Here is a 15,023-nt window from a genome sequence, read left to right on the forward strand (position 1 = left end):
ACATGACTAAAAATGAATAAAACTGACAAACTATAGTACACAAAACACAACACAGAAAACTAAAGACGGAGCAACATGATCCCTTCCAAAAGCTGGGGGTGATCTCATGTTATAACTTAGTAGCAAAATGACATTATTTTCGTTATCCGAAATCGTCTAGGGTCGACTTTGATGGAGAGGTTACAACACTATTTTCAACACATATACATGTACATATTTTCTACAGTATCTAAATCTTGCATTGGATATGAGGTCTTACAGATGAATGGCACATGCCAATTTAAAATCGTGTGGATTTTTAGATATTAGACACTATTTTTTAAATCTTACCCAAACTATAGTTGATATCATCGTTTGATTCTATGATTCGCCAGATTGTCGGTACATGTGCAATGTTTACTTCTTTTTAGACGTTTGTATTAAGTTTATTAATTTGATTTTGTTTTCGTAAGATAGAGTTTCGTTTCGTTTCGACTTCACAGTTGTATCTTTTGAAGCATGTGTCTTTTACCGTTTGACCCATTCAGTATATTGACGTACGGTAACATTTGAAGTTGGTCTTTTTATAACGAATGTTTGGGTAATAACTGAAATGTCTTTTCACATTAATGTATGGTACAATCATTCCTAATTTGTTCCGTTGCCGTATTATAATTATCATTTTATACCATGAATGAAGTAAAAGAGGGACGAAAGATACCAAAGGGACAGTCAAACTCATAAATCTAAAACAAACTGACAACGCCATGGCTAAAAATGAAAAAGACAAACAGAAAAACAATAGTACACATGACACAACATAGAAAACTAAAGAATAAACAACACGAACCCCACCAAAAACTAGGGGTGATCTCAGGTGCTCCGGAAGGGTAAGCAGATCTTGCTCCACATGTGGCACCCGTCGTGTTGCTTATGTGATTACAAATCCGGTAAATAGTCTAATTCGGTAGGTCACATTCATGAAATGGAAGGGGATTGTAGTTACGACGTAAGGAACATATCCGATATCATTTGTGAAACGGTTATTCCATAACGGTCAACCAACTCGTGATGGCATCCGTAAAATTTACGAAGGGATGATTTCAACTTCACCATTTGGAACTCTTGGTTTAATAGCATCCTTGTGAGCAGTAACCCTCTATCAAGAAAATCATGATAGGAAATGCAAGCACGGGAATATCGTATCAATTGGGAGATATATACCCCGTATGCAGATGCTGCTCGAATGTTGCTACTTAGAAATGGAAAGTTCACAATTGGAAAGCTAAAATCATCTCTTTTGTCGTAAAGTTTTGTTTTCAACCGACCCTCATTGTCAATTTTTAGATGTAAGTCAAGATATGAAGCCGACTTAACTGTATATATAGTATCCTTTATCTCCAATTCGATGGGATAGATGCGTTCCACATAGTCACCAAATTTTGAATTGTTTAGTGAAAGAATGTCATCTATATAGCGGAAAGTAAAGTTAAAGGATATTGCTTACTTCTTATCTTTCTTCCTAAGAAGTTCCTGCATGAAGTCAGCCTCATAATAATAAAGAAACAAGTCGGCAAGTAGAGGGGCACAATTTATTCCCATTGGGATGCCGACAGTCTGTTGAAAAACACGTCCTCCGAACGTTACAAATATGTTGTCAATCAAGAAATCAAACATCTTGATAATATCGGTTTCAGAGAATTTTTTGTTTGAATCAGAGTGATTCTTTACAAAGTATGATTTATCCCTCCCTAAGACAAGATACTTGTATCTACGTTGGCCATTCTTTTTTATGAAGCAAATTAATACCAACTCTTTCAATTTGTCTTTTAGTTTGGAATGTTGAATACTTGTGTAAAGAGTAGAAAAGTCAAATATTTTAATACTGTTACAAGATGAAAGAGAGTTAGATTGTATGTACTCTAAAAGATCTTTGGAATTTTTAAGTATCCACATCTGATTCACGCCACCTCTAGAATAGGCAGTTTCACAATAACTTTGAAGCCCGTCTTTGATTGCTGATAAAATAGATGTTAATAATAAAGTAAAGTATACATGTATTTGAAAACAAAACTATTTCTCAAGTAAGTGTGCAGTGTAATTCCTGTTATGTTGAAACTTGATTTCTTTTGTATTACCGCATATATTTATCATTATTCTGAAGATTTATTATATTAGGTTCTATGATAAGTTTACTTTTTTAACACTTGAGCGATATTGTTTTACCAATTAGATCATGGGTGATTATGAGGTTATACCAATAATGGAATACTGCACTAGCAGTTATATACCAATATGGATGGGAATCATATATGCCTACAAAGGACTTTTGTTGGTGAGTATTGAAGGCTATTATATATTACATGTAAGATTGATTATTATTTGTACAGTTTTGATTATATAACTATTTGACTATAGTATACATGTATCAATGAATAAGTTAGAAATAGAAATAGAAAGGATATTTCGATGTAATGACTTCGTGCGTCTCTTAATTTTGATTGAAAACTTTTACTCTAACGATTGTTTTCTCTGTATAAAAAGATACATTGTGCATAATATACCATTTTGAATAGAGATAAATGTGATCTACGAAAACTTGTTTTTTTCTACATATACCAAACACTATGTATTAAAGTATTCCGAGGGACAGTGTCTACACTGCATACACAGAATATAGGTACTGTTTTTTTTTTTTTTTTTTTTTTTTTTTTTTTTTTTTTTTTTTTTTTTTTTACTTAAACTTTATTAACCAATGATGATGACAAAAACTGCATATTCTGACAACAACCGTCGTTTCATAAATGCTGGAGAGCTAAATATTTAGGATTTGAATGTTCACTGAAGAGACATTGGTGGGTCTAAATGCATAACTTGTCCAGTAAAATTTAGTTCAGTTGATATTATTACTACACATGTAGAAGAGTTGATTCAGTTTTACCTTTTTATTGTAGCATTAAAAAATATTTTAATTACTAAGCTTATGATATTATCTATAAACAAAGATGTACAAATGTAAATACCACTTCAGTCTATGAAACATAAACATATAAGCTATCTCGAAAACGAACATCAATAAGTCACAATACGGCCTTTAAAAATCAGCATTATTATACAACAATAAATTATCATAGTCTTTTTAATGTTGTGGAAAAATTGAACTCAGACATCTGGATATGTAATAAGCGAAACCGGATTGTTGTTATCGATAAAAAGAGAATATGAAACATTCTTATAAAATGTCAAACTTGTATCGTTCAGTTTTATGTTTGCTTAAATTTCCAGGTATTTGGTTGTTTTCTCGCATGGGATACAAGACATGTTACCATATCAGCACTAAATGATTCGAAATACATTGGAATGAGTGTCTACAATGTTGTCATGATGTGCTTGTCAGGAGCAGCTATTTCGTTTGTGATAAATGACAAACCTAATCCAGAATTTATCATCATAAGTCTGCTGATCATATTCTGTACAACCATAACTTTGTGTCTTGTTTTTGTACCAAAGGTATAGTTGAAGGTTAATTTAATTTTGTTAGAATAAGAACTACTTAATATATGTTAACATTAAAAAAGTTTTTTTTATCTCATTTTGCAAACTGCAAATCTAAACATGATGACAAAGTCTTTGTATTTTCTCACAAATTTTGCCTGACTTTGTACGTGTCATTTCGTATGTAGAAAATGAGGTATTAAACCTAACTTGAAAGCTAGCTTAACTTCTCACTTGTATGACAGTCGCATAAAATTGCATTATACTGACAATGATGTGTGAATAAAACAAACAGATATAAGAAGTAAAAATGTCAGAATATGGATACAACAGTCAATATTGTGTAATAATCTTAATCGCTATAAATACAAAAATTGTATAACAAGGAAAGACAAAAAGGCATATAGACAATTTAGAGCTTGAAATATTGTTAACAGGTACGAATAAAAGGAGTTTGACGACAGTAGAGAAAGAATGTAATGTTATATAATTAAATTATAATATTATAACTGCTGGAGATTTCTACAAACTGGACGTGACAATAGAACTGAATATCATATGGCGCTCGTACACATGATTCGTGTATTATTTTGTAGATAGTTGAATTAAAAATTGATCCAAGAGGCGACGACAGAAGAATACGAGCTACGCTTAAAAGGAATGGAAAGAAAAAAGAAGAAAATGGTCCATTGTTTAGAAAAGATATTAAAGATGTCGAAGAACTAAACAAACACTACAAAGAAATTATTAAACAGGTATAATATATACAAATATGGAGATGTGCTATCATTGCTAATACGACAAATGTACACGTAAGTCCATGTAAACATCGTCGTTTTTATAACTATGTAACAGTTAACCGTTTGGTCCTCAGCAAATTATAATTTAGAAGGCTTTGATATGCCCTAGGAGTAACAAAATCAATGACTTAATAGTTTTCAGCTATACAAAGAAACTGTTTATTGAAATTTGAAACGTCACTACAGACACCTGTAAACGAGAACATGGCCAATGAAGATCACCGTCGAAGAAAGGAAAGTAATAATGTTGAACTAGCAATTGCCTCTTTTGTCATAAGTTTTGAAACTGAACAATTAAAATAATAAAAAGAAAACACATGTTCATATTAGAATACTGTAATGTCCGTTTCCTTGTATAAATCGTAGATGTATTATAAATAGATGATTCTTGATAATTTAACGGAAAATTACTATCTAGGCAAAAGAAAGTGTTATTAGATTTTTTATTAGATGGACGTTTTTTTTTTGGAGTTTGATTTTTAACTGTGCGAAAAAAAACCACTTTAATTAAACACGTGTCTACTATTTAAGAGGTACAATTCCATCCAATAGGATTTCAAACGAATAGCCCATACACATATACTATTTTAAAAATTAATCTAAAATGTGTTGCTAAAACAATTTTGCGATTTAAACATCTCTTGTTTTCCTTCTAGTTCAAACACACTTAGTACAAAAAACAACACGAATGTTTAGTATATCTGTGTCCCTTTTGTTTTGTATTAAAACTGTTTATAAATCCATTTAATATATGTGTTTGTTTTTTTTCTTAATTCGCGGCTTTAAGATTGTAAGTAGTCCCGCTAGAAAACTAAGCCAAAAGATGATACTCAATCAAGGAAAATTGACTTTGGATCATTTTCGATCACTAATGAGTCTTGTGTGAAAACACGCGCGTCTGGCGTAACGAATTATTTTAAAAGCAATTTACACCACTGTGTCGATGCCACTGCTTGTGGACGTTACGTCATCGAGTGTATCACTAGTCTAATAGTCAGCACTTCGGTGTTGACATAAATATCAGTTATATGGTCATTTATAAATTTACTGTTTGCAAATTTTAAGTGTACATTATTCGAAATTCTTTGAATTTTCTTATCACAGGCATATTTTACCTTAACCGTATTTGGCACAACTTTTTGGGAATTTTTGGGCTTCAATGCTCTTCAACTTTATTTTTGTTTGGCTTTCTAATTTTATTTTATCTGAGCGTCACTGATGAGTCATATAAAGACGAAAAAGCTATACGTCGTAACAAATTCTAAGCCTGGTACCTTTGGGTAACTATTTGGCCTTTTTCTTAGTTTCTTTTTAATCATGTAAGTCCTTTTCAATAAATATAGGAAGATGTGGTATGAGTGCCAATGAGACAACTCTCAAGTATTTATACATCCCTGGCGTTATTTTTTTCAATTCTTGTTTCAGGAAGGTAAATCTAGAAAGTCTCTTCGGAGGCACTAATTCATAAATTAAAATTAAACTGGTGTACATTTAATTTACTATTTATGGGTCCAGTCCGCAGCTTGTAGACTGGCCTTTCTTTAAAGGTCTTGTTCTGAATACATATGAATGTTTGCAACTGCACGTTAAGCAGAAAGGTATATTTTTGTCATATTGCTGGTAGTAATAATTTCTAAGTTAATTTAGAAATGGAGCATAACCAACTTTATTAACTTTATTTCAATTTGTTGATAGAAACGTGCAGAAATCAGAAATCTACTTGAGCAACTTGGAGAAGATCCCGACTCCTTCGTTTACAAAGGAAAATATACACTGGGTGAGACACCACGAAAAACAGTTGTTGGATTGAGAATTTCTGATTCACCAACTAAAGTTTCTAGAGGTAAACATTTATGTTTTTAGATAATCTTGTTAAACAGAAGAGTATCATATAGAAATTCAACAAGAATAATGTCTTTGAAAGACAAAAACAATCAAAACCAAGGAGTAAACAAAGACTAAAAAAACCAAAGGATATTTACATCAGCAGTTATAAATAATAAATAAGAAACAACACGAACTCCACTAAAAACCGGGAGTGAAATCAGGAGCTCCTGAATGGTAAGCATCTCCTGCACCGTATACGGCACCCGTCGTGTTATTTCTTTGTTCAGTTCGGGAATGATAGAAAGTTATTATGAGAGATGGTTCAACTGACAATGAGACAATTATCCACCAAAGTTCAAATGATAGAGAAGTTAACAAATGTAGGTCGCCGTATGCAGGCTTCATAAATGAGCAGATCCCATACCGAGAAATCAGAAACAAGACACCGAAATGACAAACGGAAAACAATTCAAACTAGAGAACGGCATGATTGGTGGGAAAAACAACAATGAACGAATATGATAAATATCATCAAACGACAACCACTGAATCACTAGGTTTGTGTCAAGGCATCTTTTCAAGTCGTTGAATACTATTGTAAAGTCAGATTTAAAACCAGTGTCAATCAAGCTCTGTGAAAGAATATTTAATTTTTTAGTCTCTTCAACAATGGAGGGAGAAGATTTGTCAATGTGTTCAGAATACACTAACACGTGGTCAGTTGATACATCTCAAGTACGCAAAAGACTGTTGCTAATGTCAACAAAGTCTGTTACAAGTTCCGAAACAACAAATACGGACAGCATAGAACTTACAGATTTAAGGTAAGGGTCATTGAAAAAATATGTCGAATTTTTAGTACACCAATGATTTTTTTTAAATGTCTAATGGAAAATACAGTTGTAAGAGTTTAACAGAAAGTTTGTGGGATTTATGAGTCAAAACATAATATATTCTAATAAGATTAAAATATATGTAAGTCCGATGTTTGCGTATTTTATGTGCGTACAGTGTCAGAGTAACACATTTAAAATTATTTTTTTCCTAATAAGTATTTTTTGATCGCTTAGATATTTGCAAAAGGGACTTTTTTAAAACGTTAATAATAACTCTAATAAACAGTTGGAACTTATGTATTATTATATGCCCCCCCCCCCCCCCCACTCGTTGAATATTGAACCTGTCAGTGTACATTTCAAAAGCCCAAAGTAACCTAGACATTTACAACAGCTCGTTTCTTTTGTAGAGAAAAGAAATTTCAAGACATTCACTGAAAAAAAATAGAGGGTATTTTTTGTCATGTCTTTGATGTTAACAAAATATTGATTAATTACACCAATAACATGTTGGAAACCAAAATCCCAACAGAAAAACATTATCACTTTATCTAAAGGAGTAGTTATTTCATAACAGCATACAAAATTGAAGAAATATGTCTATCCAATTACTATGGCTGCTACGGTTACAGTAACATGATAGACAATAGTAGAGAAAAACTTCTTTAAAGGGTTTATAATAACATATAGTTGCACACATAATGACATGTATTGTTGTTTGAACTCACCTAAAGGTCGTAACGTCTTAACAATTTGGCGTTTGCAGACGCAACACTGCTATCGGTAACATGATAGACAAAAAGGTTACAGGGTAGAACTTAATATGATAGTGATATATCATTAATGTACGTTCCTGGTACCAATAAACAAAACTAAACTCAAATGCGACAGATTTACTTTGGGTTATTTGAAAGAGGAAAAACATTATGAATTGCTATCTGTGACTTGCATTACTGGTGGTTATTGTTATAACCTTCGAAAAATAATTTTTAATGGCATTTTTCAATACAACATAAAAAAAATGGCAAATAATCTTTTTTTCACAGAATAAATATGTATTGAAGTTTTAGCTTTTGAAAACGATCGCATTGTCTACGAAAAACAAGCTTAAAATTTTATATATAAACCTTTTCTAAATAACTCGAAATTTTATTTGAAAATGGTAACAGGAAAGACAAAATATTGCACCACCTATCGAAAAATGTTTCAATATATTCTTATATATACACCAATGTATATTGTTATATGTATGATATCATCAAGATTGCATCTTTTTATATGTTGTTCTATAAGTACTTTCTGTTTTGATTTGCTTATGACAAGGGGTTTAAAAAAATGAAATAAATTTAGCACATTACAAATTTGACATTTTTTTAAAATACCCATATATCGAAATTATAAATACATGTTCATAGGAAATTTAAAACAACACTGTATACATATGATGCATCCGAAATGATATTATGTATTAAATGTTAACCTCTATCAGGAATTGTAATTGAATTAAAGGGTAGAATTGAATTGTGTGCAAACTTGATATTAATTAGACTAGTATCGTCCTTCTAAGTAATCATCATTGTAAAAAAGAGATATGTTATAATTTGCCTAGCTTTTGGACAACTATCCTTGAAGATGTTAGCAACTATAGGTATCCGTGAAACCTTCAACAATTAACAAAACCTCACCACGTAGCAAGCTATAAAAAGACATGAGAGTCATTCTGGTGGTTTCTGGTTTCATTGTGATTAGCCTTATGTTATGCTTTGTTCATCTTGTTCCTGGATTAGTCTGGAAATCATGTGTTGTCATTTGATTTTAAGTTACGGCACATTGATTTCGTTTTTTAACATCTCAGCTCACACACTGATAAACGTGGTTGGCATTGGGAATTGATTCATAGAGATGCATGTCTTGCATGTCCTTCTGTAACTCATCTCCTTACTCCGAGATCAATACAATTACTTATTAAATTAATAATAATAAAGAAGGGTAATATACTTTATTCCAGTTGTAGTAACCACAATTGCGTTTCTTTTTGTGGTCTACCAAATAAGGTTTGATCACTAGGTGTGTACTTGCATTTTGATCACCACGTGTGTACACAAATGAGTTGGACAACAGTTGTCGCCAAATGTGGAGCAGGATCTGTTTACCTACCGGAGTACCAGAGATCAACTTCTGTTTGTAGTCTGAGTTCTGACACGTTCATATTGCTTCGTTTTTTTATATATTGTTTTTAGTAGATTGCATTTTGTTGTCATTTTGACGTTTTTTGCAATGGCATCGGTTCGTTTGAATATCTATCCTTTGGCGCCTGTCTTTTCAAAAAATAAAGCATGTTATGCCTAATAATTGCAATATTTACCCCTTTTTTGTTTTCAAATTATTTACTATATCTGTTAAGTTTTATGTTAAATGTAATCCGTTCATTTGACATTATCCAAATAATTATTTTTTTTACATATGTGAGATATATCCAAATAAGATTGTATTTTTCTTTGAGAAATGTCGTATCTTATTTGATATAAATCATGATAATCATGTATATTTCACAGAAAAGGTCAGAATATCCGAATGCCAAATATGAGACAATCATCTTACGACGAACAAGAGGAATTCGGAGGTGTTTACCTTGGTCCACCAGAGTGCAATAAAATACAAAAATGTATTGGGAATACTAACGGCAGGTATGGCATGAGACATGAAAAAAATATCCGCACAAAAACATGGAAAAATTTTACACAGTTGTAAAAGTACCTCATAAATGAATATTTGGCTTTTAATATTTGACTAGTGATTAATGATTATGGCTTTTAAGTGATTTAAAAATAACTGTTCAACGTCCAGTGTCAAATCAAATACATATTTAGGACGAGAACATTTTAGTGACTATGATTGGTTGTGACCCTAGCTTTAAACAGAAAAAAAACACACTTGACCGGACTTTCAGCTCTTGTCCACAATGTAATAGTCCACAGGAAAACCTGGCACGTGTTCCGCACCTGTAGTGAGCAGATATCGTGAGAATACCGAGGTGGTTTAACTTAATTGTGTCATTGCTATGCAAATAAATTTTTTTCTTAAAAAAAGTCACCTTCATCGCATACTTTTCTTTGAAACTGATATAGTGTACATAAAATATATAAATACAATGCATTTTTGATACATACATGTGGTGAACACATTTTAACAGTTAAAAGTTGCATATGAATTAATTGATAAATAGGACATAATCAATAATAGAGAATTTTAGTTAAAAGCCCTGCTATACCATAACATAAAGCAACAAATTTATAATTATATGGGTTCAATAAAATATATTTTCATCTACTTTTTTTCTTTTCACAGAAACCATGTGATTCCAAATAATAAGATTAACGAAGAAATGCGATTAACTGATCTGAGTTTGACAGTAAAATATAATGCGATCTCTGATGTTGATAGTTTGTCAAGTTTTCCAGGTATTGTATTTATCAGTATTCAGTAATATGTATAATACGTTATCCAAGTGTTGGTGATCATATTTGCTTGAATCAAATAATAAACATGTACCTCTTTATTTTCCGTAATTCTATATCATATTCTCATTACAAAGATATAGATAATTTCTGTATAATTCCTTTGTAATCTGTTTGTTTTTCAAATTTGGAACGACTATTTTTGGATCCCTTCCAGTGCGCAAGTCACTTATTAAATTAGTGTATATAAATTGAAATGTTGAGGCAGTATATGCATAATTTCCTTACCGCAAACCGATGTCTTACAACCAACATCATATTAAAATTACCGTACTGGAGTTTCAAATTGAAGTTCTGGAGTATTTGAACATTGAATTCTGAAGTAAATCAGCAATTAAAATTAAAGAAAAATACATAAATGTTTTAAAAGCATCAATATAAAAAAGGGCATAAGTAGACCAACCGAAATTTCTTCAGGTCAACTTGACCTTATAGAGGTCAACTTAATCTGAATGTTTTTACAGCTATATATTTATAAACTGTACTTTTATTTAAAAAATGTAGCATTTTCAACCTGTCAGTCTAGACATACAGTCATATAATTGTATAATTGTTTTATAATTATTCTATTTCATTTGAGGTGACTTATAGGTCCATTGGGCCGGGTGTATTAATATTTATCATATATTATATGTTTATAATCTGTACATAATTTACACATGTCACTATAATAAATAAATAATTTTACTTACTTACTTGCTTACAAGTAACATGGTGGATGATAAGCACTGACTCCACTGATATATTTGTAAATAATACATGAATTCAACTTTAACAGCTATAATATATTTCAACACTTTTGATACTAATATCAGTGCTTACGCACATTTGTTTCGCAATTAAACTTTATTAAGTCGGTCGTGACTTTAGGACGCGTGGAAAAGTAGATACAAAAATATACATGTTCAACTATGGTCAGCTATAGAATGTATAAATACGAATTAAATATAGAAGATGTCTTATCTATTTTGCTTCAATAATGGAAATTGTATTAAATTTCATAGCTGTAATTTGTTTATTTCAGATGAAGAGTTGACATATCTATAGACATTTTATTTTTACATTTAATTATAGTATGTGCACTTCAGTGACTTTCAAGAGCCAATTGTGCATTTGTGGGAAATCCTGTGATACTGTTAAAGAATTGTAACTAAAATAAAAAATAAATATTTGGATTTTAAATTTCTTAATTATGCATGTTAAAAAATTGACATGATTACATATACAAACTTTAGGTAGATGTTAGCTTGTAATGTTTTCTGACTTTTGGATATAGCTATATACTAATTTCTCACGTGATTATTTTCATAACTTGTGCATTATTATTTACAGAAAAAAATTCAAAATTTACCATAGGTTCCTGACAATAAAACATACGCTTTAATCCTTTTGTCAAAGCAGAGGTTTAAAGAAACATAACTATACCAAAGCAACGTAATATGTATGTGTTACGTTGATTTCACATTTGTAGTTTTGTTTCGGGCAGTAAATACACAAGAAACAATTTAAGGGTTACGGATTCTTTATTTCGAAGTTAAATATCGTAATCCAAGATGAATACCCTCCAATAACAATACATTATATTAATGGATGCAATAAAATTAAGTAACCGTATAAAAGCTTTAAAACATTATGTTAACAATGTATGAACAAAATAACTATTTACTTTTATAACCATTTAAATAATAAAAGAATACTATATAATTTCATTAAATCGGAAATGGAGATCTTTAATTGTTTTGTCTCATGAATACATCTAAATACCAAATCTAATCATAATGCTAAGTCGGTGCATTAGTAACATATTATAACAGTAATGTAATGAACGAATTTTGAATAAGCTCATTTAAAAATAACATATACATACAAAGCTAGAACATACGTGTGAACAAAGCAGAAAGTACCTTCTAGTCCGACAATTCAATGAGCAAAACGCACATAGCTTCAACATAACACAACCTACCTCATAGATATTTTCGAAAACTTTAATTTGACGAGACTGTCGTACAAGTGAGAGGTTTTGCGCTGTAAAACCAGGTACAATCCATCATTTTCTACATTCGTATGCTTCCTTCTGAGTTACTTGTGCTTTCTTGGATGATTCTGTTGCCAATTGGTAGGCACAACCAAGTCTACTACGAAGACCTTTGATGTAATTTATGGCTGGAATCTTGGTGAAGTCCAAAAGCTAAGTCAATCGGTAGACGTGGCTGTCGTCAAAACATGGGGAAGTACAGTGCAACTCCTGTTTACTCGTGACGAGTGCATTTGTAGGCCTGAATCATGAGTGCAACGTAAGATATCAAGTAAGACTTCTTCTATCGATCTAGTGTACCAAGCATCCCCATCAAGGTGCGATTACACCTCTCTGTCATACCATTTCCCATAGGATTGTACGGGGTTGTTCTGAATTTCTTCGTCCCAGTCAATGTATATAACTCTTTGATCGCTTTGCTTTCAAAATTCGCTCCTCTGTCAGAGTGGAAACGTTTCGGAATTTCCATAGTGAACGATGTAATTGTCAAAGAGTGCTTGGGCAGTAGTTTTGACTGTTTGATTCCGCGTTGGTATAGCCTGGACGTATTTAGTGAAGTGTTCCATGACGATAAGTACATCTTCGTATCCAACGCTCAAGCTTTTGGAAATCAATGCAAACTAGCTCTAGTGGAAATCGGGTAGTAATGCTGAACAAGGGTGCAACGTGACTACTAACTGGTGTTCTCCTCCTTTTCACACATCTACCGCACTGTCCTATCCAATCATCAACTGCCTTGTCCAATAGTGGCCAGTAGAACCTGTCACGCAGTAGTGATAGTGTTCTATCCTTGCCTGGATGGCCCATATCATCACGCAGTGCCTCCAGGACGATCTTTATACATGTATGTGCAGATGGTATTACAAGCTGTGATTTCCTGTCATTACTAATCATTACGTCTTGGTATAATAAGCCATCTTTGAGAATAAAGTGTTTAAACTGTTGCTCAAGAAATGATATCCGACATCTGCTATTGTAAATTTCCTTCCATCTCTAACATATCTTACAAACGGCGTTATCTGTGAATCCATGACTTGTGCTTGTTTCTAATCGATGATATCTTCATCTTTGTATTCTTTATCATCGTCATCAGATTGCACTACATCTGGGTTAGCAGCCTGTGCGATATCGATATGATTTCTTCACTATCGGAATCTGTACTTTGTGCATCTGGATTCGGCTGAGTCCATCTGCGTCTCCATTTTTCTTCCCAGGTCGAAACAAGATGTGAAAGTGAAAGTCTGCAAGGCTGCTCAACCATTTTTGACCGGTGGCATCGAGTTTAGCTGTGGTCAACACATATGTCACAGAGTTGTTGTATGTCATGACTGTAAAGTTGCTTCCTAAGAGGTAATCCCTGAACTTCTCACAAACAGCTAACTTCAAAGCGAGGAATGCCAAATTGTGTGGTGGATATCTTTTCTCAGACTTTGAAAAACTTCTGCAGGCGTAGCATCTGTATGTAGCTCGTATTGAAGACTGCTAATGGCATATCCAAGTATAGGTGCTGACACAAGCCGTTCCTTCAGTGTTTCGAAAACTTTCAAAAAAAACATTGTCTTAAACAATGTTAAATATACAGAATGTATAACTGCATTTTAAATCAAATGATAAAACATTAAGAGTTGCCTTTCTTTTTTGCAAAATACATATTTGTATGTGTAAATATATTTTAATTATTATTTTAGTTCTTTTTCATAATGATCAAACACTTTCGTATAAATGATCGGGGACTATCATTCATACGTTATAATGGTTAAAATTGTCCAACAGTCATAGGATATTTTGAGGAGCCTATTTTAACCTGAGAATCTATTTAAGAATTAATGAAAAACTTGAACTGGAATTATAATTCTAAAATCATTATGGATTGTACTGCAGAATGTGCCAGAATATTGACAAAGAAGAAAACACAAAACTGTTAATTGTATCTGAACAGAGAATTGTCTATAGAAGACAAGTCAGTTGTCATTTTACTACCTAAAACGTTAGATCGATCTCAATCAATCCTTATTCAAATTTAAAGATGCTGAAGAATGAGTACTAGCATTATTTCTTCATGTTCAATTGTCATGTGTCTCTACAGACAAGCATCCGATTCTATTAATAAGCATGTACCGTGTATAACGATAAAAAAATTAGCAAAAAAATTCCATGGGATATTCAAAACTACATGTACCTAGATAAGAGAAACTGACAATGCTATTACAAAATAGACGAAAAACGTCGAATAAACAAACGAGTTCACATATAACTACATGAAAAATTCAAGAATTAAAAACCCTACTAACCCAAAGCTCGGAAGGATAAGTGCGTCTACTGCACTAGTGGAACCGTTGTGTTGCTCATTCATAACATATTTATAATCCTCAGGTGAAGAAATTATTTCATGTCTAAAAATTGTTTGTTTGTATCATAACATACATAAGTCAGGTGACTTCACAAGCTCGGAGAGATAAGTGCTTCCGCTGCATTATGACAACCGTCGTGTTGGTCACTCATATTCCTTACGTTGAGAAATTATACCATGTCT

The 15,023-nt window shown here is 32.2% G+C and overlaps 1 protein-coding gene across 1 annotated transcript in view; it reads left to right on the forward strand.

Moving 5' to 3' along the window:
* Positions 1-11,630, forward strand: part of LOC139481324 (gamma-aminobutyric acid type B receptor subunit 2-like) — a 33,632-nt gene extending 22,002 nt beyond the window's left edge. Inside the window, exons 15-22 of the mRNA XM_071264563.1 lie at positions 2,213-2,314; positions 3,265-3,489; positions 4,071-4,229; positions 5,970-6,117; positions 6,760-6,925; positions 9,493-9,624; positions 10,286-10,398; positions 11,480-11,630. Of these exons, the coding sequence (XP_071120664.1) occupies positions 2,213-2,314; positions 3,265-3,489; positions 4,071-4,229; positions 5,970-6,117; positions 6,760-6,925; positions 9,493-9,624; positions 10,286-10,398; positions 11,480-11,502 (1,068 nt within the window). The 3' untranslated portion in view covers positions 11,503-11,630. The remainder of the gene's footprint in view (positions 1-2,212; positions 2,315-3,264; positions 3,490-4,070; positions 4,230-5,969; positions 6,118-6,759; positions 6,926-9,492; positions 9,625-10,285; positions 10,399-11,479) is intronic.
* Positions 11,631-15,023: the final 3,393 nt, after the last annotated feature.

The sequence above is a fragment of the Mytilus edulis genome, chromosome 7 (genome assembly GCF_963676685.1).
Source record: "Mytilus edulis chromosome 7, xbMytEdul2.2, whole genome shotgun sequence".
In the NCBI taxonomy this organism is placed as follows: domain Eukaryota; kingdom Metazoa; phylum Mollusca; class Bivalvia; order Mytilida; family Mytilidae; genus Mytilus; species Mytilus edulis.